At 48.3% G+C, this 22,869-nt stretch overlaps 1 protein-coding gene across 4 annotated transcripts in view; it reads right to left on the reverse strand.

Moving 5' to 3' along the window:
• Positions 1-33: 33 nt before the first annotated feature.
• The window catches only part of LOC110500189 (protein bicaudal D homolog 1), a 71,161-nt gene continuing 48,325 nt past the window's right edge, over positions 34-22,869 (reverse strand). The window contains exons 2-10 of one of the 4 annotated variants that reach the window (XM_036957550.1): positions 13,458-13,670; positions 13,129-13,281; positions 12,129-12,605; positions 8,281-9,315; positions 7,817-8,011; positions 7,367-7,518; positions 6,883-7,093; positions 2,711-2,796; positions 34-2,246 (exon numbers count right to left, since the gene is read on the reverse strand). In XM_036957550.1, the coding sequence (XP_036813445.1) occupies positions 2,120-2,246; positions 2,711-2,796; positions 6,883-7,093; positions 7,367-7,518; positions 7,817-8,011; positions 8,281-9,315; positions 12,129-12,605; positions 13,129-13,281; positions 13,458-13,670 (2,649 nt within the window). In that variant the 3' untranslated portion in view covers positions 34-2,119. Of the gene's footprint in view, positions 2,797-3,218; positions 7,094-7,366; positions 7,519-7,816; positions 8,012-8,280; positions 9,316-12,128; positions 12,606-13,128; positions 13,282-13,457; positions 13,671-22,869 lie in introns of those variants that run through there. The other 3 variants (XM_036957552.1, XM_036957551.1, XM_036957549.1) reach the window with 3 other exon arrangements.

A 22,869-nucleotide genomic window follows, 5' to 3' on the forward strand; every position in this document is an offset into this window, starting at 1 on the left:
TATGGTAAAGTTTTACAAAAAGATACACAAATGTTTAGCAGTCCCCTATAAGATTAGGGGGGAATTTATTGTATTTCGAAATGTAGGATTTACATGGTTTAATATGCAATAAAAATGATTTGAAGATACCATACATTTATATATTGCTGTCTGAATGTCTAATGTTTTTTATTGAGTTGTCGAGTAGTGTTGATATTGTGCAAACCACGTTCAGTGCTTCATCTTTGTGCCCCGTCTACTATACACTCTCCAGGTCTAGGAAAAGTAGCTAGTAACATTCATCATTTTCTCCATAGCTTACTGTATGTCCAGTTGGCCTATGTTCAACTTCAATGGTCTTTGAACCATCTGATAAGTTTAAAGAAACCTTCATATACATGAGCAATACATATGGTGGGGGAAAATAGACAGAGCGAACCACAGTGTTACAACATACAGAATACTCCTGATATCCTCATTATTGAGGAGACATTGTGACTGCTAACTGTGCCATCCGCTAAACAAATGTCGTTTGAACGCGTTCAATTGTGAAACTGACTAGATATCCCCTTTCCCGTACTCTCGCCCCTGGGCTCCAAAGCCAGTTTGCTCTCCCAAACTAATGCCTAGGGTTTTAGCTCTGTGGGTTAAACACAGTCTCTGGCTGGTTACACAAAACTCCTCCCCTCTCCTTCATCTGCTTCATATGATGTCTGAGAAGCCTAGTGCGGTCTTTGGCAGTTTGTTACATGGCTTCCAGTTGCAATAGATGTAGGGAACGGAGCAGATAGGACAGCATTCACCAGAATAACACAAAAGGATGACAAAACCCAATGTTTTTGAAACATTACTGTAGTTAGCAACCACAGGTCTGGTCAGAGATCCTGTAGAAATAGAATGTTCAGCCTAAAGCCAGGTTGAGGTGTGTGAATTCATCCCATTGCCACGCCTCTGAGCTGTGACTGGACATGTTATATAGATGGTTAAAAGTTGCTGGGTGGTGGTTTGAGAAAAGCTCCAAATTGGTATTTCTAGGTTAGCATACATAGCATCATGGTTGAATACAGTACAGCATAAACTGCCAACTACCTCTACTATTACTACAACTACAGTGCTACTAGTACTACTATTCTATAGCGAAATCTGTCTACACGCCGATCCAGCATGGTTACTTCCATACACAGGATGTAGAAAACAAGAGGCAATCTTGGATAGAGATCTACTTTCAACATCATTATTTAACCCAGTGGGGGTTAACAGTCGATCACAACTAGTATTGGAATGCATTGGTCAGTTTGTGCTTGTAAATCAGGAGGTTGATTGGTTCCTTCAGAGAAACAGGTTGACCAAAATTACTTTCCAAGTGGCACCCTATTCCCTATGTAGTGCACTACTTTGGGGAATATGGTGTCATTTGGGACGTGACTGATGTTTCAACATAGATACTGTAGAACCAAGGAAGGATGATAACGGTACAAACACTGTCAGCTTTTACAATGTTTGGAAATCTCTTATCCTGTAAAACACATTCAAAGTGCAATAGAAACATTTATATATATATACACACCGCAGGGTGTGTGTGAGCAAAGTGCATTTTAAAGAAATTCTGTAGAATATAAAAAACAAGCTACGATCTTGGGGAGGGGTGGGGACAAGCAATGAATCCAATCCAAACAGAGCAGAAAAGGACTCAAACAATCTGGGTTTGCGAAAGCTAATACCTTTTTTTACATGCATTTCAAATACACAGTTATGGCTTTGTCCTCTGCCGCCTTGGCGTTCACTACATACTGTATGGTACCATTAATGATTGTACAGCTAAGCTATACATTCAGCAAAACCCAACAGTTGTCCACCTCTTGAACCCAACAAAATTATCATCACTGGTCGCAACATAAAAGTATGTTTCAACAACCCCCAAAACACCATAGACAAATACATGATGAATAATGACTAATAGCTAGCGCGGTAGTAAAGATGGCATGTCGCTCTTTTCTCCCACAGACCCTCAAGTCAGACAGTCTGTTATACGTCTTTGTGAGTGTCGTCCTTCTCTTCCTTCAGTGAGAGGCACTGCTCTGGCTCTGCCCCGCAGAGTCCTGTGATGGGGTTAGAGGTCAGGGTGTAGTAGTTCCAGGGTTTATAGAGGACCTGGGGAACAAGGCGGCTGGGCGAGCCAAAGGAGAGGCACTCGTGGGGGGCTGCTGCTGTAGCTGCTCAGGGGGCAGTGAGCTCGGTACTCCCGGATAGCCGACACAATGCTACGTCTGGGAGGAGCATGACCAGAGACAACCAGAAGACAAGAGGAAGAGGAAGAGGAGATAACAGGAGATACACTGTACCTGACAAAGATCTCAGACATCTACCTCAATCACTCACAGACAAAAGGACGTATCAATGAGGTTTTAAAATAGACTCATTTATAGTGTCCATGGTAGGTCAAGAAAGGCATTAAAAAAAACTCACACACCCAAAACACACAGAGTTGATTTTCTGATGCTGTACCTTGGCTATACTGATGCTGTACCCTGGCTATACTCTAAATTATATATAATAATTAACATATACTGTAAACATATGCAACGTTTCAGTCCCATGTAGAGTTTTAGACTGGTTCCAGATCTGTTAGTGCTCTTGCCAACTCATTGTTTCTTTGTGGCATGACAATGAGTGAGGAGTTGGGATGATAGCACAAACAGACTGGCACTAAATTCTGGTCTAAACTGTTTACCTGCTGGCTTGGGAGGCCTTCTCCCACCTTAGCTGTGAGGAGACTGGCGGCACTGTGGCAGCAGACTTCTGACGATCTATGAGAGACTGACAGATTAGATGGAGAGGTGACAGGGATGGGGAGCAGGGGACATCACAGATGATCATATCCAAGGGAAAAATACAGACTACTTACCAAGAAAATCACCCCCCATCACCCAGCGTTTTCAAGAAGTACATATAGTGAAAAAAAAATCTTCAATAATGTTCCTATTCTTAAATATTCCCAAACGCCTAACAACTCATTTATTTTATATATTGTACTGTTCAATGGAATGTACGCTTACAGTATGCTATGATGAACCCGTGTGCTTGTGCAATAACTGAGCAGGCTGTGTAAAGTAGGCCTATGCATATCTGGGTGGAACACACAACAGCAACTTCATGAAACTGAGATTATAAGGAATTCCTCCCTAGAACACATGAGAGAGATGCTCAAGGCCACTCAAAACAGAAAAGATGACGACACACAAAATACAGGTCATTTATACATGATATTTACAGTATATACGAAGAGTATGAACATAGCACTGTACACAGCACACAGCTTTCCAATACCCTGTGTTATATACACATGCATATAAAGTGCTCAAAAGCTAACAGGCTGACAATCAGTGGTAACTATTAACAGTCTGCCTGGAAATGGATATGGCGTTAGCACAGGCAAGGATGTTTAGATTGACAATGTTCCACATTATGAAAGACGCCTGAAACAGAGAGCAGAAGAGGAAAATGGCATTCACTGTATTCACATAGAGGGAGAAATCACAGGCCAATAGATGCGGTGGGAAACCAATACATTGGAAAGGGGAAGGAGGTCAAAAACGCATTTGACAGGATTAAAATCCTCTTGCATTTACGGATGGAATTATGATGTCGCGGGACCGAAAACAGGAATGAGTTTGGTGGGTGTCTGATGTGTGTGTGTGTGTGTGTATATTGGAGAGTGCGAGTCGGGCGGAACGAGGAGGGTTTCACAGAGAGGAGGTCACACTGGTTTCCTTTCTTGAGAAGCTAAGACGGCGACCCCTAGCATCTATTTGATATTTGACAATCCTTCACTTTTCATTCCCTTATTGCAGAAAATATCTATATCCAGCTAATTTACCCTATGATGGAAATGTTCCATATTATAACCTATACTACAACTACAAAGGTGTTCTGCTCAAAGTAACAGGCATACAGTGTTGTGTCAAGGCAGGTAGATGGTGCAGATGTAGAAACTGGAGTGAAGGACAGACTCATGTCAAGTAATTGCGAACGTGATGAAGGGTAATGAATGAAACAGAGTAATACAAACTCCTTGTATTAAAACATGAAGGTCACGGAGGTGGTTCCCACGCCAAATCTACAGTGTTCATTGTGTTTCTGTACAGTCACCATTAACATTCCACCAGCTCAATCAGCCCAACAATGAGTGCAAGAACAGTAAGTATTTCTGTTGTGAGAAATATGTAAATGTTCACCTAACGTTGTCAACAATGTAGCTGAGAGGAGTCCTGTCAAATGCGTTTTTTTTTGCTCCATGTTGCCTGTTATAACAACATGTAGATCACTTGAACCAATGGAGACTGGGATTGTTAGAGTGTAGACACACAGTGTTGTTGTGGTACTCTGGGCTCCAGATTTGGGACTGGCGGGGGAGGGGGAGACTGGACTGGGTCAATACTAGAGAGGGGAGTCAAAACAGGGAGAGACTAAGGAGACTTTTCTGACCAGCATCCCATTGACAGCACAACTAGCACAACATCTATAACTGACTCTTAACCAAACTCATAACCTTAACGTCATTTTAACCAATTCAAACATTAAATATCGGTTTGCACGTCAGCCACGCCCCCTTAGTTCTTCCCGTCAAAACCAAACTGTGCATGGATTGGGCCAAAGTTGGCAAAGGCTATTCACTGGCCAACACCCAGTAGCAGTGTATCCCTCATCAAGAGCACTGCTTACAGACACTTACGCCGATCATCTGGCAAGGCTTTGTTATTGTCCATTCTAACCTATTGGATAGGGTCAAAAAAACAATATGAAAACTGTTGTTGTTGGCATGATCAGGTTGTACTGATCAGGTGCTGTAGTTGTTAAGGCACACACATACACAGGTGACACACTCACATGTGCAGAAACTGTGGAATCCCATCTATGCATCATACAGTAGCTCTACACTAACTAACCCATTGCCTAAATGTCATTCAAATGTTGGTCTATATTTCTAGATCAGCGTAAGGAAAATTCTGGTTAACAATACATCCTTGTTGAACCCCAGTTTAAAAGTGTGTGTGTGTCAGCTTCCCTGAGTTTGGTGGTAAGTGAGTTTTCTATCGATGACATTCATCCATATATGTTGCTGTGTTCCTCTGGAGTTACCCTCCGAGGCACTAGGGGTGCTACGTAGCCACAGCTCACTGTCTGTCTCGCCTACTGATATGAAACCCAGAATCACCCATCTCGCTCTGTCTCATAACGCTAACATTACAACCATCATGGTGTGCTGATTCCAGGTCATTTATGTTACAGGTTTAATATGATATTCAACCTCGTCTTCAGTCTAAATTCTAAATATACAGTGATATTACAAACTGCCATTGGGTGGTGCTAGACTCCAAATATGTGCCAGGTTTACATTGCAGATGTGAGGATGACTGCAATAATATTGTGAGGACAGTGTGTACAGAGCTGTGAGTAATAACTGAACAATTAAAAATAGCAAACAATCCATAATCATTGATCTGTCTTATCCAATACTTGCTTTGAATGACATTTGGTTACAGTATCTGTGATTTTCATTAAAAACAGAGAGAGCGAATAACACTGTCAAGTGGTTGATCTGTGGAGACCTCAGTCCAACATGTGAACAAATTCCTTCAAATGTCCAGTTAACCTAGACATCCTTCTCATCCGTCTTTCCATACAGCAGTAAGGTCCTGCACACATATTCACTTGCTTGTGTGGATGGCGACTTGATTTAAAGGGCGAGACCAAAACTACTGTGTATGTATAGTCTGTAAAGTGTCCTGTCTCTCCTGTAGCTTAGACCGATCAACAGTCTGTGAATAAGAGGAAGGCAGGGCCACTTGTGCTCCATGTTGTGTTAAATCCCTGAGCAGAGTCAGTCTGAACATTCGCGCCGATACAGAGCCACATCCACATGCTGCATCGAGGCCAGATGCTTAGGCACAAGAAACAGGAAACCAGTCTGTCCTCCTCTCTGTGAGCCCCACCCACTCTCCCAGGGGCCGATGGGAAATTTAGTTTTGCATCATTAAAGAGGCTGATGGGATTTGTAGTAGTGTCAGTGAGGAGATTGATGGGAATGGTAGCTTAGTGTCTGCGAAGGTGCCGATGGAATCTGTAGTTCTGTTTAGAGAGGGGACTCATGGGATTTGTAGTGTTGTCAGTGAGGAGGTTAATGGGAACTGTGGTTTAGTGTCAGTGAGGGGGCCGATGGGAACCGTAGTACCTAGGGTAGAGTGGACTGTAGCTGCTGGTGAGACTATATGAAGTGTGGGGGGTGTACGACGAGGGTGGGGTTAATGATGAAGGAGAGTAATGAGCAGATGAAGGGGTATAGGAACTGGAGGGGGTATAAAGGGAGGAAGGGGTGTAAGAACTAGAAGGGATATAGGAACTACGAGGGGTGTAAGAAGAGGGGGTATAAAGGGCTGAGGTACGTGTCAGGTTGGTAAGGGGGCGAGTTCGAGGGGAGCTCCATGTCAGCCGGCGAGACCCCAGTATGGGAGAACGGTAGGGGGAGGAGGGAGCCGAGCCAGGCTGAGCACCCCTGCCAGGAGACGGCCGTGAGTCTGAGGAGTAATGCCTGGACAGCCCAGTACTGCTGCGTTCTAAACTAAAACTGTGGGAGTCGACCTCTAACGTCCGGACACCCAGTGCCCACTGGGAGTGATCCAGCATGTGGGGAGTGGATGGGGGGGTCCAGGAGGAGGAGAGCGCTTCCAGGGAGGGGGGGCTGCCTGGTACTTTGGGGCCTGAGGGGGCCGTGGAGGAGGGGCTGACGGAGTGTCTATGATGTGACGTAGGGGAGCTCAGAGCTAGGGTGTCTGTAGTAGCAGAGGTCAAGTTTAAGGGGGCGCCAGCGCCGGTGGTGGGGCTGGAGGGAGGAGCAGGACTTACTTTGGGAGTGCTGCTCTTCATGCGGGCCACCTTGCTGCCGCGGGTGCGGTGCGACTGCTCCTGGTCGAAGGCTAGGTCCTCCAGACGCTGGGTCAGGGCTAGTTTCTGCTGGATGGCCATCCGCAGGAGCGAGTTGAGCGTCTTCTTCTCGTCCTCCGCCGCAGCCAGCTGCCTCTGCATCTCATCCAGCTGAGTCACATACTCGTCACACCTGAGAAGTTTCAAGGAGAGGGGTTGGGTGCTTGCAAAAAAGTTTTGGTTACACAGTGTAGGTGGAGATGGGTTCAGAAGAAATAACGTGATCAGAAGAAGAAGTAGAGAAGAATGGAGAGAGCCGGGGAGAAATAGTAAAGTCAGGATGTAGAACTAGTCTATCCCTTCAACAATCTATCCCTGGTCCTTGGTCTCTCCCCTGGTAGTGAACAGTAAAAATTCAATAAAAGAAAGAGAGATGAAGGGATAGAGCGAGGAGGGAAATAGTCACCTGGTGGCGAACATGGCTCTGAGCGATGAGAAGGTGGCAGCGTCCTCCTTCAGGGCCTTCAGTTCGTTCCTTAGCTTCATCATGGTGTCTGTCACCATGTGCTTCTCATTCTCATACTTACTCTTCAGGTTGGCCAGGGCATTCTCTGCAGTCTGCAAGAACAAGGGAACAGGGACATTTCTTTCACCTTTATTTAACCAGAAAGCCCCATTGAAGTCAGAATACATTTCTCCCCAAGTGAGTTAGAAGACAATTGAACATTCAAAATGAGGACATTAGTGTGACTGTGACAGCAGTCTCTATATACTCTATATATCCTAATGGCTACCGTAGCCTGGTGAGAACCATCTACAGCTTTCTGAGATTTCTTGGGACCAGCCTCAAAGTAGATTCTAGCAAGGCCGTGTTAGACAGCGAATCCATATCTCGGATACCATATCCATGTCTGACCTGTTTGTTCGCTTTGAGCACCAGTCTGAGGGTAGCTATCTGTTCTCTCTTGGTGCTGAGCAGGGACTTGAGCTTCAGTATCTCCTCCATACAGGCCTCTTTGTCCTTGTCAAACAGCGGGGCCAGTTCCCTGGCTGCAGCCCTCTGTCTGGACAGCTGGAGTGACCGGTCCACTGCCCTCTGGAGGTGCCTCACCTGCAGCATGTTCATCAAGGGAGGTTGTTAGCGAACATTAGCTAATGTTGTCAGTCAGATACACTGGAATCTGTGTCTGTTAGCTTCATGATGACCATTTGGAAGGTTAAAGGTGACACCTGGCATACAAACTGTGATAAACTGTTTCAGGTTTGAACTGCCAATGAAATCAAAAGGTGTGATGATATATGCTTGCTAGTGAATGTACTACGAAGAGTGAAACTATATTCTGTTTGACATGTTCATTCAAATGATTCAAACGGAGTCACCTGCTCTCTGATGATGGCGTTGAGGTTATAGATGTTCATGGGTTCCCTACGCAGGTCTCCAGCTGGCTCTACCGCAGGCGACGATGATGATGATGAAGATGAGGAAGAGGCACTGATGCTGGGGGACCCCGTAGGAGGGGTGCGGGGTACAGGACTGTCTCTGTCCCTCCCCCCGTCCCGGCCTCCCTCTCCTGACAACCGCTCTTTGGATGGAGATTCCGAGGGGCTACGAGACTCCGCCGTGGATGAAGAGGTTGCTGCGGCAACGGCTGCGAGCCGCCGGGCGAGGCGGGGCGTGAGTAGAACGCGGGTGTCGTCACCCTTGAGCGAGGCACTGATACCCCTTAGTCCTCTGCCGTGTCTGTAGTAGTCTAGCATCACCCGGTTGGGCGTCTCATTGTTACAGAGGCAGACGTGGTGGTAAAGTTGAGCCAGCTCCTCGCTGAAGGTGACCAGTTCGTCCTGTGCTGCGTTGAGCGCCCCCTGGCTCTCGCTGGCCATGTTCTTGGCTGTTCTCAGCTCCGTCTCCAGGCCCCCCACCTTCTCCCTACCTTCCCGGCAGCTCCTCTCCAGCCTCCCCACCTGCTGCTCCAGAGATCTGTGCTGGGCCTCTCCGCGCGTCCTCTCCTCCACCCCGCCCTCCACACACTGGTTGTACCTCTCTCTCAGCGACTTCAGCTCAGCCTTTAGCTCGACCACCTCGGTTACAGCCACCCTGTATTTACACTGGAGGATTTCCAGACCTGGCGTCTGGTGGCAGAATGCCTGGCCCCTGCTGTGTATTAATCCCTTCTCTTTCTCCTCCTCTTCCTCTTCTCCCTGCTCCATCAGGGCCTCTCGGTTGAGGTGGGCCTCCTGGTCGTGCTGGGCCTCCTGGGCGAGATGGGCCTCCCGGTGCAGGTGCCTGAGGGCGGTGACTCTCTCGCTGAGGCGGAGTGCCCTCTCGTGCTGCTCGTTCAGGGCACCCTGTGTATGCTGCAGCTGCGTCTGACACTCTTGCAGGCTGATCAACAGCCCTGTTTTCTCCCGCTCTGCCTATGAACACACACACACAAACAGCTATTTTCAGCCTATTGTTAAACTAGTAGCTTTCTTATCATCTCCAGCCCCACAACCTTAAATAAGCTGCATCATTTCCCTGCACACTCAGCACAGTCCACCTCATCCCTTAGGCCACCCCCCCGCTGAAAGAAACAGCACAGACAAGCATAGGCTGGTCCAGCATAGGTGTTGATTTTGCTGGTGACCAACCTTCACTCTGATTTCTTGGTGCCTTCGCTGTGTTTTTGCGGTGACCAGCCTTCGCTGTGTTTTTGCTGGTGACCAGCCTTCGCTGTGTTTTTGCTGGTGACCAGCCTTCGCTGTGTTTTTGCTGGTGACCAGCCTTCGTTGTGTTTTTGCTGGTGACCAGCCTTCGCTCTGTTTTTGCTGGTGACCAGCCTTCGCTGTGTTTTTGCTGGTGACCAGCCTTCGTTGTGTTTTTGCTGGTGACCAGCCTTCGTTGTGTTTTTGCTGGTGACCAGCCTTCGCTGTGTTTTTGCTGGTGACCAGCCTTCGCTGTGTTTTTGCTGGTGACCAGCCTTCGCTGTGTTTTTGCTGGTGACCTACCTTTGCTGTGTTTTGGACACAGTGACCTGCAAAAGCTGGTCACCAGCAAAACCAGTATCAATTCATATCATGCTGGATTTAAAAGTGATGTTTAATTTCTATTGGAATCCAGCCAGTGTGGGGATATCCAATAATTGTAACTTTTCTTCACCCACGATATGCATTCAGAATGACTGCCAGGGGCAGAAAGAGGAATAAATGAGACTACCCAAATTATCTAAACTGGAGCAATAAGTCCAACTAACAGATTGTATTAGTTTAGAAAAAATGTATGTTATTTATCTTTGTGTAGCATAAGATTAATTAATCAATCAATGTACATGCAAAAACACCACAAACAAGAGAGATATTGAGACAATTTAAAGAATCTACTGCAATAGAGCATGCTGGGAAATGTAATAATGATGGGCATGGTCAGGGTAGCTAGACCATGCTAGACCAGCATGGACCAGCATACCAACATCACCAGCATAAACTGGTATGTGTCCAAAACACAGCGAAGGCTAGTCACCAGCAAAACCAGCTAGACTATTCTAGTAAACTATCATACCCAACTAGACCATGTTGGACAGACCAGCTTGACCAGAACTAACCAGCATAGGCCAGCAAATACCAGCATGGATCAGCTTGAAATGTATGCTGGTCTATGCTGTTTTTTTCAGCAGGGCCTAAGCCCTGCACACTACTGAGGGTACAGTAAACCTTGCACACTACTGAGGGTGAATCAATAGTCTAGTGTGTCAGTGAGGATATAAATAAGCCTTTCCTCCAGTCCAGCCAATCGGAGCGAGGCTGAGGGAATGTGTGGGGAGATGCAGTTTCACCTATAGGGACTGCAGTAAATGGTTGGACACACATCAACGCCACACACATCCTACTGCATCTTCATCTCACTGGCCAACTGGGCTGGAGGAAACTACAGAAGAGGAGACACCCACTATGAAACAAAATGGCGGCCATTTTGATTAGAGTCCACGTAACAGCCAGTGGTCCAGTAACGGCTGATCCCACAGCTTCTCACTGGTGCTACAACACTTTATCTGACTGCTGGGATAACCTTTATTATTTATCGTCTTAAGAGGCTGAAAAAGGGAGAGGCAGGCCGAGCGATAGAGAGAGCGAGAGAGAGAGAGAGAGAGAGAGAGATGAGAGAGATGAGAGAGAGAGAGAGAGAGAGAGAGATGAGAGAGAGAGAGAGAGAGAGATGAGAGAGAGATGAGAGAGATGAGAGAGAGAGAGAGAGATGAGAGAGATGAGAGATGAGAGAGAGTGAGAGAGAGAGATGAGAGAGAGAGAGAGAGATGAGAGAGATGAGAGAGAGAGAGAGAGAGAGAGAGAGAGAGAGATGAGAGAGATGAGAGAGAGAGAGAGAGAGAGATGAGAGAGATGAGAGATGAGAGAGAGTGAGAGAGAGAGATGAGAGAGAGAGAGAGAGAGAGAGAGATGAGAGAGATGAGAGAGAGAGAGAGAGAGAGAGAGAGAGAGAGAGAGATGAGAGAGAGAGAGATGAGAGATGAGAGAGAGTGAGAGAGAGAGATGAGAGATGAGAGAGAGAGAGATGAGAGAGATGATAGAGAGAGAGAGAGAGAGAGAGAGAGAGAGAGAGAGAGAGATGAGAGATGAGAGAGAGTGAGAGAGAGAGATGAGAGAGAGAGAGAGAGAGAGAGATGAGAGATGAGAGAGAGTGAGAGAGAGAGAGAGAGAGAGAGAGAGAGATGAGAGAGATGAGAGAGAGAGAGAGAGAGAGAGAGAGAGAGAGAGATGAGAGAGAGTGAGAGAGAGAGATGAGAGAGAGAGACAGAGAGAGAGATGAGAGATGAGAGAGAGTGAGAGAGAGAGATGAGAGATGAGAGAGAGAGAGAGAGAGAGAGATGAGAGATGAGAGAGAGTGAGAGATGAGAGAGAGCAGGAATAGAGAGAGCGCTGTATGCAGTGAGGTTATGTCAGCAGTCTCTCACTCTGAATAATTCAACACTTATTCCTACATCTACAATATGGGGCTGCTGAGGGGATATAGACGTGTTCATTTGTACAGCATCGGTGTGTTCACTTTGTAATATTGTTTATGTTTACATTGATGAGCTAGAATGAGTATGTTTGTTTGCCACAGTGTTCTGATATCCTCCTGTATGTCATTGTTACATGCTTATAACACTGAGAAATCTGAGCACCAAACTCCAGAGGCTCCCGAAACGCCCCTCTACTCATTCAAACCGAGTGAACCGTACATCTCCACCCACCTGTAGCAGCTGCTGCTTGAGCTTCTGTATCTCTGTCAGGTTCATCTCACTGAACAGATCCGACACCATCCCCTCTCCTTTCCTCCCCGCTCCCCGACACTCTCCATTGGCCCTGGGCAGCGACCCTGTCCCCGTCCCAGTTCCTGACCCTCCATGTATATGCCCGTTACACCTGCCCGGCTCCTCTGAGCTGGGCGACAGGGCGGAGACAGGCGTAGCCGTGCCACTAGGTGGAGCTGAGGTGAAAGTGAGGTGGGCGCTGCCCGTGTATTGGACGTCACACAGGCTGAGGTGGTGGACCAGCTCCTTGCGGAGATGCTTCTTCTGCTCCCGCTCGCTCTTCAGGGAGTCCAGGGCCTCCTCTAGCTGGGCCTCGGAGATGTCTTTGAGACGTAAGGCGTCTTCTAACTGACTGTTCAGGAGCTCGGTCTCCTCCTCCAGAACCTTGATCTCATGCTTTAACCCCTCGTACTCCACCTGAGGGAGGGAAGGAGGGAGGAAGGGGGAGGGTAGGAGGGAGGAAGGGGGAGGGTAGGAGGGAGGAAGGGGGAGGGAAGGAGGGAGGAAGGGGGAGGGAAGGAGGGAGGAAGGGGGAGGGTAGGAGGGAGGAAGGGGGAGGGAAGGAGGGAGGAAGGGGGAGGGAAGGAGGGAGGAAGGGGGAGGGTAGGAGGGAGGAAGGGGGAGGGAAGGAGGGAGGAAGGGGGAGGGTAGGAGGGAAGAAGGGGGAGGGAAGGAGGGAGGAAGGGGGAGGGTAGGAAGAGGTAAGTAGAGAGAGAGAGGCATAATGTGGTGTTAGGGATGGGGACACATTGTGTGTGTGTGAGTGTGAGTGTGTGTGTGTGTGTGTGTGTGTGTGTGTGTGTGTGTGTGTGTGTGTGCGTGCGTGTGTGTAACCACATGTATGTGTAAGTGTGCCTGTGTGTGCATGCGCGTGTAGGTGTGCGTTTGTGTGTGTGTGTGTGTGCAACCGCATGCGTGTGTATGTACTGTGTTCTCTCACCTGATTCTGTTTGAGAGTGGACACTAGTTTCTGCAGGGTGATGTTCTCCTCCTCCAGCTCAGTGTAGTCCTGTAGGAGTCGAGCCTCTCTGAACTTATATTCCCTGATCTCCTCTCTCATCCGGCTCCGCTGCAGCTCCAACATCTCATTACTCTACAGGACAGACACAAACACCAGGGTTTAGTTAACACACACAACCCTGGCTACTATCAAATACACAAGACCTGTGGTTATTATCAATAACTGTGCATACATGTATATAGTAAGTAGCCACTGCTCTGAGTCTCCTCTAAACCACACCCCCCGGCCTCTTACCCCTGGTGCCTCACCTCTCTGAGCTCCTGCAGCAGGGTACTGAGGTGTTCGTTGTCAGCCTGTGTGTTGACTGTGACGGCCCGGCTCTGTTTGAGCTCTGACTGGATCACCAGCAGGCGACTCGTGTAGTACGCCTCCTTCGTGGCTGACTCCTGCAAGAGGGTCTCCTCGTTGGTCTCCCCGTCCGCAGCCACCTTGCGCTGGGTGGAGAAGGTCTGGCCAAACGCCTGGGCAGGGGCAGAGGAGGGGCAAGAGAGAAGTTATGACGTTTCAGTAGCATAGCCTGTTGTTTTGTCCTGGTTATGTAAATGCTATTTTCCGACTCCTATAAAACATACATGGAAAGGTAAAGAGAAACCACCATCTGAAACTGTTCCACCGCCTAGTCTGGGCTGGTGGACACACAGTAGGGCTGCATCATATAGGCAAAAACATTGATTTTCATTTTTTTGGGGGACGGGGATTAATTGTGCAGCTGTAATACACACACACACACACACACACACACACACACACACACACACGCACACACACACACACACACCACCAATCAATACACAGCTCAGCAAGAGGCTGAGAGGAAGTACATCATAGAGTAGGAGCATCTATTTACGGTGCAGAGCGACGGTAAACTCAAGGAGGGATAAAACAAAGACTGTTGGGGGGGGAAATAGAGAAACGGAGAGAGGCAAAGAATCCTGCTCTCCCCTGGGCTTCTAGCAACAGAACACAGACGTGGAAGCACTTTAAATGACGTGGCGCTGAACCTAAACGGAACCTAAATATAATGATCATGTAAATACATGGGATTAAGTGCACTTGACGTAAAGTCGGACAAGAGGGAAGGCGATCGTAATGTTCCCTACAGGGCCACTGAATAAGTACAGTCTACTGAAACAGCCATGCAGGGACTCCACAGTGGACTACCGCAGGCTGTTCATCTCTCTCCTATTAGTTCAGCTTCAGTGGTGCGATTCAGACTCACGTGTCCACACTGTAATAGAGAGAGTAATGATTTTGCACAGAGACGTATTTGTGTAAACTAACAGATTCAACATAATTAAACATCAGAACTATTGGAGACACTGAGGAACGTTGGGATGTCGTGTAGTTTATGACCGTTATAGGTTCTGCTGTTTGCAGCTGAAAGGGGACGAGACCTTTCCTCCAGCTTTTGAAGGTTTAAAGGTCATGTGTGGTTTGATGACACTGCCCTTCATCTGCCAAAACACACACGTCATGCACACACACGCATGTGTGCACGCTCACACACACACGCACGCACACACACAATCATTCACTCTCAGATGTCACTATATGCCAGCGTGTCAGGAAAGGTGTCCTTTAATAAAGAGAGCACATCAAATTTCAGCTTACAAAAAGATGGATTTCCAAAACGCATGTACAGTACAGTACACAGTAAAGTGAAAGACAGTGCCTATATTACCCATGGCAAGCAACTGGTCTACCAATCTATGGTCAAAGAGGTGGGTCATACCTATGTACATGCATGCAGAATGACTTACACTATGACTGCATACATCAAGCTAAAAGCCACATTGAATCATAGTTTCTTTTTCTACACCTACGGGTTGAGTAAATGTCATCCAAAAATAAACAATGTCCCCTTCCAATGTCATTACAATGGCATCCACTCTTAACGCAGCCACTCACTTTAAGTGGAGAAGAGAAGCTGAGGGAGTATCCCAAATGTCACCATATTCCCTATATAGTGCACTACTTTTGACCAGAGCCATATGGGCTACACATTTATTTTAATTTGATTTTATTTCACCTTTATTTAACCAGGTAGGCTAGTTGAGATCAAGTTCTCATTTGCAACTGTGACCTGGCCAAGATGGACTATGGACTATGTACAGCTGCAGCGATCGGTTAGCTGCTCAGATAGCTGATGTTTAAAGTTGGTGAGGGAAATAAAAGTCTCCAACTTTAGCGATTTTTGCAATTCGTTCCAGTCACAGGCAGCAGAGAACTGGAAGGAAAGGCGGCCGAATGAAGTGTTGGCTTTGGGGATGATCAGTGAGATACACCTGCTGGAGCGTGTGCTACGGGTGGGTGTTGTTATCGTGACCAGTGAACTGAGATAAGGCGGAGTTTTACTTAGCATGGACTTATATATGACCTGGAGCCAGTGGGTTTGGCGACGAATATGTAGCGAGGGCCAGCCGACTAGAGCATACAGGTCGCAGTGGTGGGTGGTATAAGGTGTTTTAGTAACAAAACGGATGGCACTATTATAAAATGCATCTAGTTTGCTAAGTAGAGTATTGGAAGCTATTTTGTAGATGACATCGCCGAAGTCGAGGATCGGTAGGATAGTCAGTTTTACTAGGGTAAGGAAATAGGAAATAGGAAATAGGGTGCCATTTGGGATGCATACCCTAACGCTGGTCATCCAATTCCCTCTGACAGTAGAGTAGAACATTCTCCCCGCTTGACGAGAGACAGATGGGGCGTTACAGAGCAGAGCAGAACAAGCCGCAGTGTCACCAAGCCTTTTTATTTGCTGCAAATCCCAATATGTAGCCTCTCTCGAGGCACTCTCTGCCTGGCTAGGACAGCCATGATCCTAGTGTGACTGTCTCTGCCTGGCTAGGACAGACATTATCCTAGTGTGACTGTCTCTGCCTGGCTAGGACAGCCATGATCCTAGTGTGACTGTCTCTGCCTGCCTAGGACAGCCATGATCCTAGTGTGACTGTCTCTGCCTGCCTAGGACAGCCATGATCCTAGTGTGACTGTATCTGCCTGGCTAGGACAGACATGATCCTAGTGTGACTGTCTCTGTCTGGCTAGGACAGACATGATCCTAGTGTGACTGTCTCTGCCTGGCTAGGGCAGACATGATCCTAGTGTGACTGTATCTGCCTGGCTAGGACAGACATGATCCTAGTGTGACTGTCTCTGTCTGGCTAGGACAGACATGATCCTAGTGTGACTGTCTCTGCCTGCCTAGGACAGCCATGATCCTAGTGTGGTTATGTCTCTGCCTTGTTAGGACAGACATGATCCTAGTGTGACTGTCTCTGCCTGGCTAGGACAGACATGATCCTAGTGTGACTGTCTCTGCCTGGCTAGGACAGACATGATCCTAGTGTGATTGTCTCTGTCTGGCTAGGACAGACATGAATGATCCTAGTGTGACTGTCTCTGCCTGGCTAGGACAGACATGATCCTAGTGTGATTGTCTCTGCCTGGCTAGGACAGACATGAATGATCCTAGTGTGATTGTCTCTGCCTGCCTAGGACAGACATGAATGATCCTAGTGTGACTGTCTCTGCCTGGCTAGGACAGACATGATCCTAGTGTGATTGTCTCTGCCTGGCTAGGACAGACATGATCCTAGTGTGACTGTCTCTGCCTGGCTAGGACAGACATGAATGATCCTAGTGTGATTGTCTCTGCCTGCCTAGGACAGACATGATCCTAGTGTGACTGTCTCTGCCTGGCTAGGACAGACATGATCCTAGTGTGTCTGTCTCTGCCTGGCTAGGACAGACATGAATGATCCTAGTGTGATTGTCTCTGCCTGGCTAGGACAGACATTATCCTAGTGTGACTGTCTCTGCCTGGCTAGGACAGCCATGATCCTAGTGTGATTGTCTCTGCCTGCCTAGGACAGACATGATCCTAGTGTGTCTGTCTCTGCCTGGCTAGGACAGACATGAATGATCCTAGTGTGATTGTCTCTGCCTGGCTAGGACAGACATGATCCTAGTGTGACTGTCTCTGCCTGGCTAGGACAGACATTATCCTAGTGTGACTGTCTCTGTCTGGCTAGGACAGACATGATCCTAGTGTGATTGTCTCTGCCTGCCTAGGACAGACATGATCCTAGTGTGACTGTCTCTGCCTGGCTAGGACAGACATGATCCTAGTGTGATTGTCTCTGTCTGGCTAGGACAGACATGAATGATCCTAGTGTGACTGTCTCTGCCTGGCTAGGACAGACATGATCCTAGTGTGATTGTCTCTGCCTGGCTAGGACAGACATGAATGATCCTAGTGTGATTGTCTCTGCCTGCCTAGGACAGACATGAATGATCCTAGTGTGACTGTCTCTGCCTGGCTAGGACAGACATGATCCTAGTGTGATTGTCTCTGCCTGGCTAGGACAGACATGATCCTAGTGTGTCTGTCTCTGCCTGGCTAGGACAGACATGAATGATCCTAGTGTGATTGTCTCTGCCTGGCTAGGACAGACATGATCCTAGTGTGACTGTCTCTGCCTGGCTAGGACAGACATGATCCTAGTGTGATTGTCTCTGCCTGCCTAGGACAGACATGATCCTAGTGTGTCTGTCTCTGCCTGGCTAGGACAGACATGATCCTAGTGTGACTGTCTCTGCCTGGCTAGGACAGACATGAATGATCCTAGTGTGATTGTCTCTGCCTGGCTAGGACAGACATGATCCTAGTGTGACTGTCTCTGCCTGGCTAGGACAGACATTATCCTAGTGTGACTGTCTCTGCCTGGCTAGGACAGCCATGATCCTAGTGTGACTGTCTCTGCCTGCCTAGGACAGCCATGATCCTAGTGTGACTGTCTCTGCCTGCCTAGGACAGCCATGATCCTAGTGTGACTGTATCTGCCTGGCTAGGACAGACATGATCCTAGTGTGACTGTCTCTGTCTGGCTAGGACAGACATGATCCTAGTGTGACTGTCTCTGCCTGGCTAGGGCAGACATGATCCTAGTGTGACTGTATCTGCCTGGCTAGGACAGACATGATCCTAGTGTGACTGTCTCTGTCTGGCTAGGACAGACATGATCCTAGTGTGACTGTCTCTGCCTGCCTAGGACAGCCATGATCCTAGTGTGGTTATGTCTCTGCCTTGTTAGGACAGACATGATCCTAGTGTGACTGTCTCTGCCTGGCTAGGACAGACATGATCCTAGTGTGACTGTCTCTGCCTGGCTAGGACAGACATGATCCTAGTGTGATTGTCTCTGTCTGGCTAGGACAGACATGAATGATCCTAGTGTGACTGTCTCTGCCTGGCTAGGACAGACATGATCCTAGTGTGATTGTCTCTGCCTGGCTAGGACAGACATGAATGATCCTAGTGTGATTGTCTCTGCCTGCCTAGGACAGACATGAATGATCCTAGTGTGACTGTCTCTGCCTGGCTAGGACAGACATGATCCTAGTGTGATTGTCTCTGCCTGGCTAGGACAGACATGATCCTAGTGTGACTGTCTCTGCCTGGCTAGGACAGACATGAATGATCCTAGTGTGATTGTCTCTGCCTGCCTAGGACAGACATGATCCTAGTGTGACTGTCTCTGCCTGGCTAGGACAGACATGATCCTAGTGTGTCTGTCTCTGCCTGGCTAGGACAGACATGAATGATCCTAGTGTGATTGTCTCTGCCTGGCTAGGACAGACATTATCCTAGTGTGACTGTCTCTGCCTGGCTAGGACAGCCATGATCCTAGTGTGATTGTCTCTGCCTGCCTAGGACAGACATGATCCTAGTGTGTCTGTCTCTGCCTGGCTAGGACAGACATGAATGATCCTAGTGTGATTGTCTCTGCCTGGCTAGGACAGACATTATCCTAGTGTGACTGTCTCTGCCTGGCTAGGACAGACATTATCCTAGTGTGACTGTCTCTGTCTGGCTAGGACAGACATGATCCTAGTGTGATTGTCTCTGCCTGCCTAGGACAGACATGATCCTAGTGTGACTGTCTCTGCCTGGCTAGGACAGACATGATCCTAGTGTGATTGTCTCTGTCTGGCTAGGACAGACATGAATGATCCTAGTGTGACTGTCTCTGCCTGGCTAGGACAGACATGATCCTAGTGTGATTGTCTCTGCCTGGCTAGGACAGACATGAATGATCCTAGTGTGATTGTCTCTGCCTGCCTAGGACAGACATGAATGATCCTAGTGTGACTGTCTCTGCCTGGCTAGGACAGACATGATCCTAGTGTGATTGTCTCTGCCTGGCTAGGACAGACATGATCCTAGTGTGTCTGTCTCTGCCTGGCTAGGACAGACATGAATGATCCTAGTGTGATTGTCTCTGCCTGGCTAGGACAGACATGATCCTAGTGTGACTGTCTCTGCCTGGCTAGGACAGACATGATCCTAGTGTGATTGTCTCTGCCTGCCTAGGACAGACATGATCCTAGTGTGTCTGTCTCTGCCTGGCTAGGACAGACATGATCCTAGTGTGACTGTCTCTGCCTGGCTAGGACAGACATGAATGATCCTAGTGTGATTGTCTCTGCCTGGCTAGGACAGACATGATCCTAGTGTGACTGTCTCTGCCTGGCTAGGACAGACATTATCCTAGTGTGACTGTCTCTGCCTGGCTAGGACAGCCATGATCCTAGTGTGACTGTCTCTGCCTGCCTAGGACAGCCATGATCCTAGTGTGACTGTCTCTGCCTGCCTAGGACAGCCATGATCCTAGTGTGACTGTATCTGCCTGGCTAGGACAGACATGATCCTAGTGTGACTGTCTCTGTCTGGCTAGGACAGACATGATCCTAGTGTGACTGTCTCTGCCTGGCTAGGGCAGACATGATCCTAGTGTGACTGTATCTGCCTGGCTAGGACAGACATGATCCTAGTGTGACTGTCTCTGTCTGGCTAGGACAGACATGATCCTAGTGTGACTGTCTCTGCCTGCCTAGGACAGCCATGATCCTAGTGTGGTTATGTCTCTGCCTTGTTAGGACAGACATGATCCTAGTGTGACTGTCTCTGCCTGGCTAGGACAGACATGATCCTAGTGTGACTGTCTCTGCCTGGCTAGGACAGACATGATCCTAGTGTGATTGTCTCTGTCTGGCTAGGACAGACATGAATGATCCTAGTGTGACTGTCTCTGCCTGGCTAGGACAGACATGATCCTAGTGTGATTGTCTCTGCCTGGCTAGGACAGACATGAATGATCCTAGTGTGATTGTCTCTGCCTGCCTAGGACAGACATGAATGATCCTAGTGTGACTGTCTCTGCCTGGCTAGGACAGACATGATCCTAGTGTGATTGTCTCTGCCTGGCTAGGACAGACATGATCCTAGTGTGACTGTCTCTGCCTGGCTAGGACAGACATGAATGATCCTAGTGTGATTGTCTCTGCCTGCCTAGGACAGACATGATCCTAGTGTGACTGTCTCTGCCTGGCTAGGACAGACATGATCCTAGTGTGTCTGTCTCTGCTTGGCTAGGACAGACATGAATGATCCTAGTGTGATTGTCTCTGCCTGGCTAGGACAGACATTATCCTAGTGTGACTGTCTCTGCCTGGCTAGGACAGCCATGATCCTAGTGTGATTGTCTCTGCCTGCCTAGGACAGACATGATCCTAGTGTGTCTGTCTCTGCCTGGCTAGGACAGACATGAATGATCCTAGTGTGATTGTCTCTGCCTGGCTAGGACAGACATTATCCTAGTGTGACTGTCTCTGCCTGGCTAGGACAGACATTATCCTAGTGTGACTGTCTCTGTCTGGCTAGGACAGACATGATCCTAGTGTGATTGTCTCTGCCTGCCTAGGACAGACATGATCCTAGTGTGACTGTCTCTGCCTGGCTAGGACAGACATGATCCTAGTGTGATTGTCTCTGTCTGGCTAGGACAGACATGAATGATCCTAGTGTGACTGTCTCTGCCTGGCTAGGACAGACATGATCCTAGTGTGATTGTCTCTGCCTGGCTAGGACAGACATGAATGATCCTAGTGTGATTGTCTCTGCCTGCCTAGGACAGACATGAATGATCCTAGTGTGACTGTCTCTGCCTGGCTAGGACAGACATGATCCTAGTGTGATTGTCTCTGCCTGGCTAGGACAGACATGATCCTAGTGTGTCTGTCTCTGCCTGGCTAGGACAGACATGAATGATCCTAGTGTGATTGTCTCTGCCTGGCTAGGACAGACATGATCCTAGTGTGACTGTCTCTGCCTGGCTAGGACAGACATGATCCTAGTGTGATTGTCTCTGCCTGCCTAGGACAGACATGATCCTAGTGTGTCTGTCTCTGCCTGGCTAGGACAGACATGATCCTAGTGTGACTGTCTCTGCCTGGCTAGGACAGACATGAATGATCCTAGTGTGATTGTCTCTGCCTGGCTAGGACAGACATGATCCTAGTGTGACTGTCTCTGCCTGGCTAGGACAGACATTATCCTAGTGTGACTGTCTCTGTCTGGCTAGGACAGACATGATCCTAGTGTGATTGTCTCTGCCTGCCTAGGACAGACATGATCCTAGTGTGACTGTCTCTGCCTGGCTAGGACAGACATGATCCTAGTGTGATTGTCTCTGTCTGGCTAGGACAGACATGAATGATCCTAGTGTGACTGTCTCTGCCTGGCTAGGACAGACATGATCCTAGTGTGATTGTCTCTGCCTGGCTAGGACAGACATTAATGATCCTAGTGTGGTTATGTCTCTGCCTGGCTAGGACAGACATGATCCTAGTGTGATTGTCTCTGCCTGCCTAGGACAGACATGATCCTAGTGTGACTGTCTCTGCCTGGCTAGGGCAGACATGATCCTAGTGTGACTGTATCTGCCTGGCTAGGACAGACATGATCCTAGTGTGACTGTCTCTGTCTGGCTAGGACAGACATGATCCTAGTGTGACTGTCTCTGCCTGCCTAGGACAGCCATGATCCTAGTGTGGTTATGTCTCTGCCTGGCTAGGACAGACATGATCCTAGTGTGATTGTCTCTGCCTGCCTAGGACAGACATGATCCTAGTGTGACTGTCTCTGCCTGGCTAGGGCAGACATGATCCTAGTGTGACTGTATCTGCCTGGCTAGGACAGACATGATCCTAGTGTGACTGTCTCTGTCTGGCTAGGACAGACATGATCCTAGTGTGACTGTCTCTGCCTGCCTAGGACAGCCATGATCCTAGTGTGGTTATGTCTCTGTCTGGCTAGGACAGACATGATCCTAGTGTGACTGTCTCTGCCTGCCTAGGACAGCCATGATCCTAGTGTGGTTATGTCTCTGCCTGGCTAGGACAGACATGATCCTAGTGTGATTGTCTCTGCCTGCCTAGGACAGACATGATCCTAGTGTGACTGTCTCTGCCTGGCTAGGGCAGACATGATCCTAGTGTGACTGTATCTGCCTGGCTAGGACAGACATGATCCTAGTGTGATTGTCTCTGCCTGGCTAGGACAGACATGATCCTAGTGTGACTGTCTCTGCCTGCCTAGGACAGCCATGATCCTAGTGTGGTTATGTCTCTGCCTGGCTAGGACAGACATTAATGATCCTAGTGTGATTGTCTCTGCCTGCCTAGGACAGACATGATCCTAGTGTGACTGTCTCTGCCTGGCTAGGGCAGACATGATCCTAGTGTGACTGTATCTGCCTGGCTAGGACAGACATGATCCTAGTGTGACTGTCTCTGTCTGGCTAGGACAGACAT

Source organism: Oncorhynchus mykiss, chromosome 21, assembly GCF_013265735.2.
Source record: "Oncorhynchus mykiss isolate Arlee chromosome 21, USDA_OmykA_1.1, whole genome shotgun sequence".
NCBI classification, from domain to species: Eukaryota; Metazoa; Chordata; class Actinopteri; order Salmoniformes; family Salmonidae; genus Oncorhynchus; species Oncorhynchus mykiss.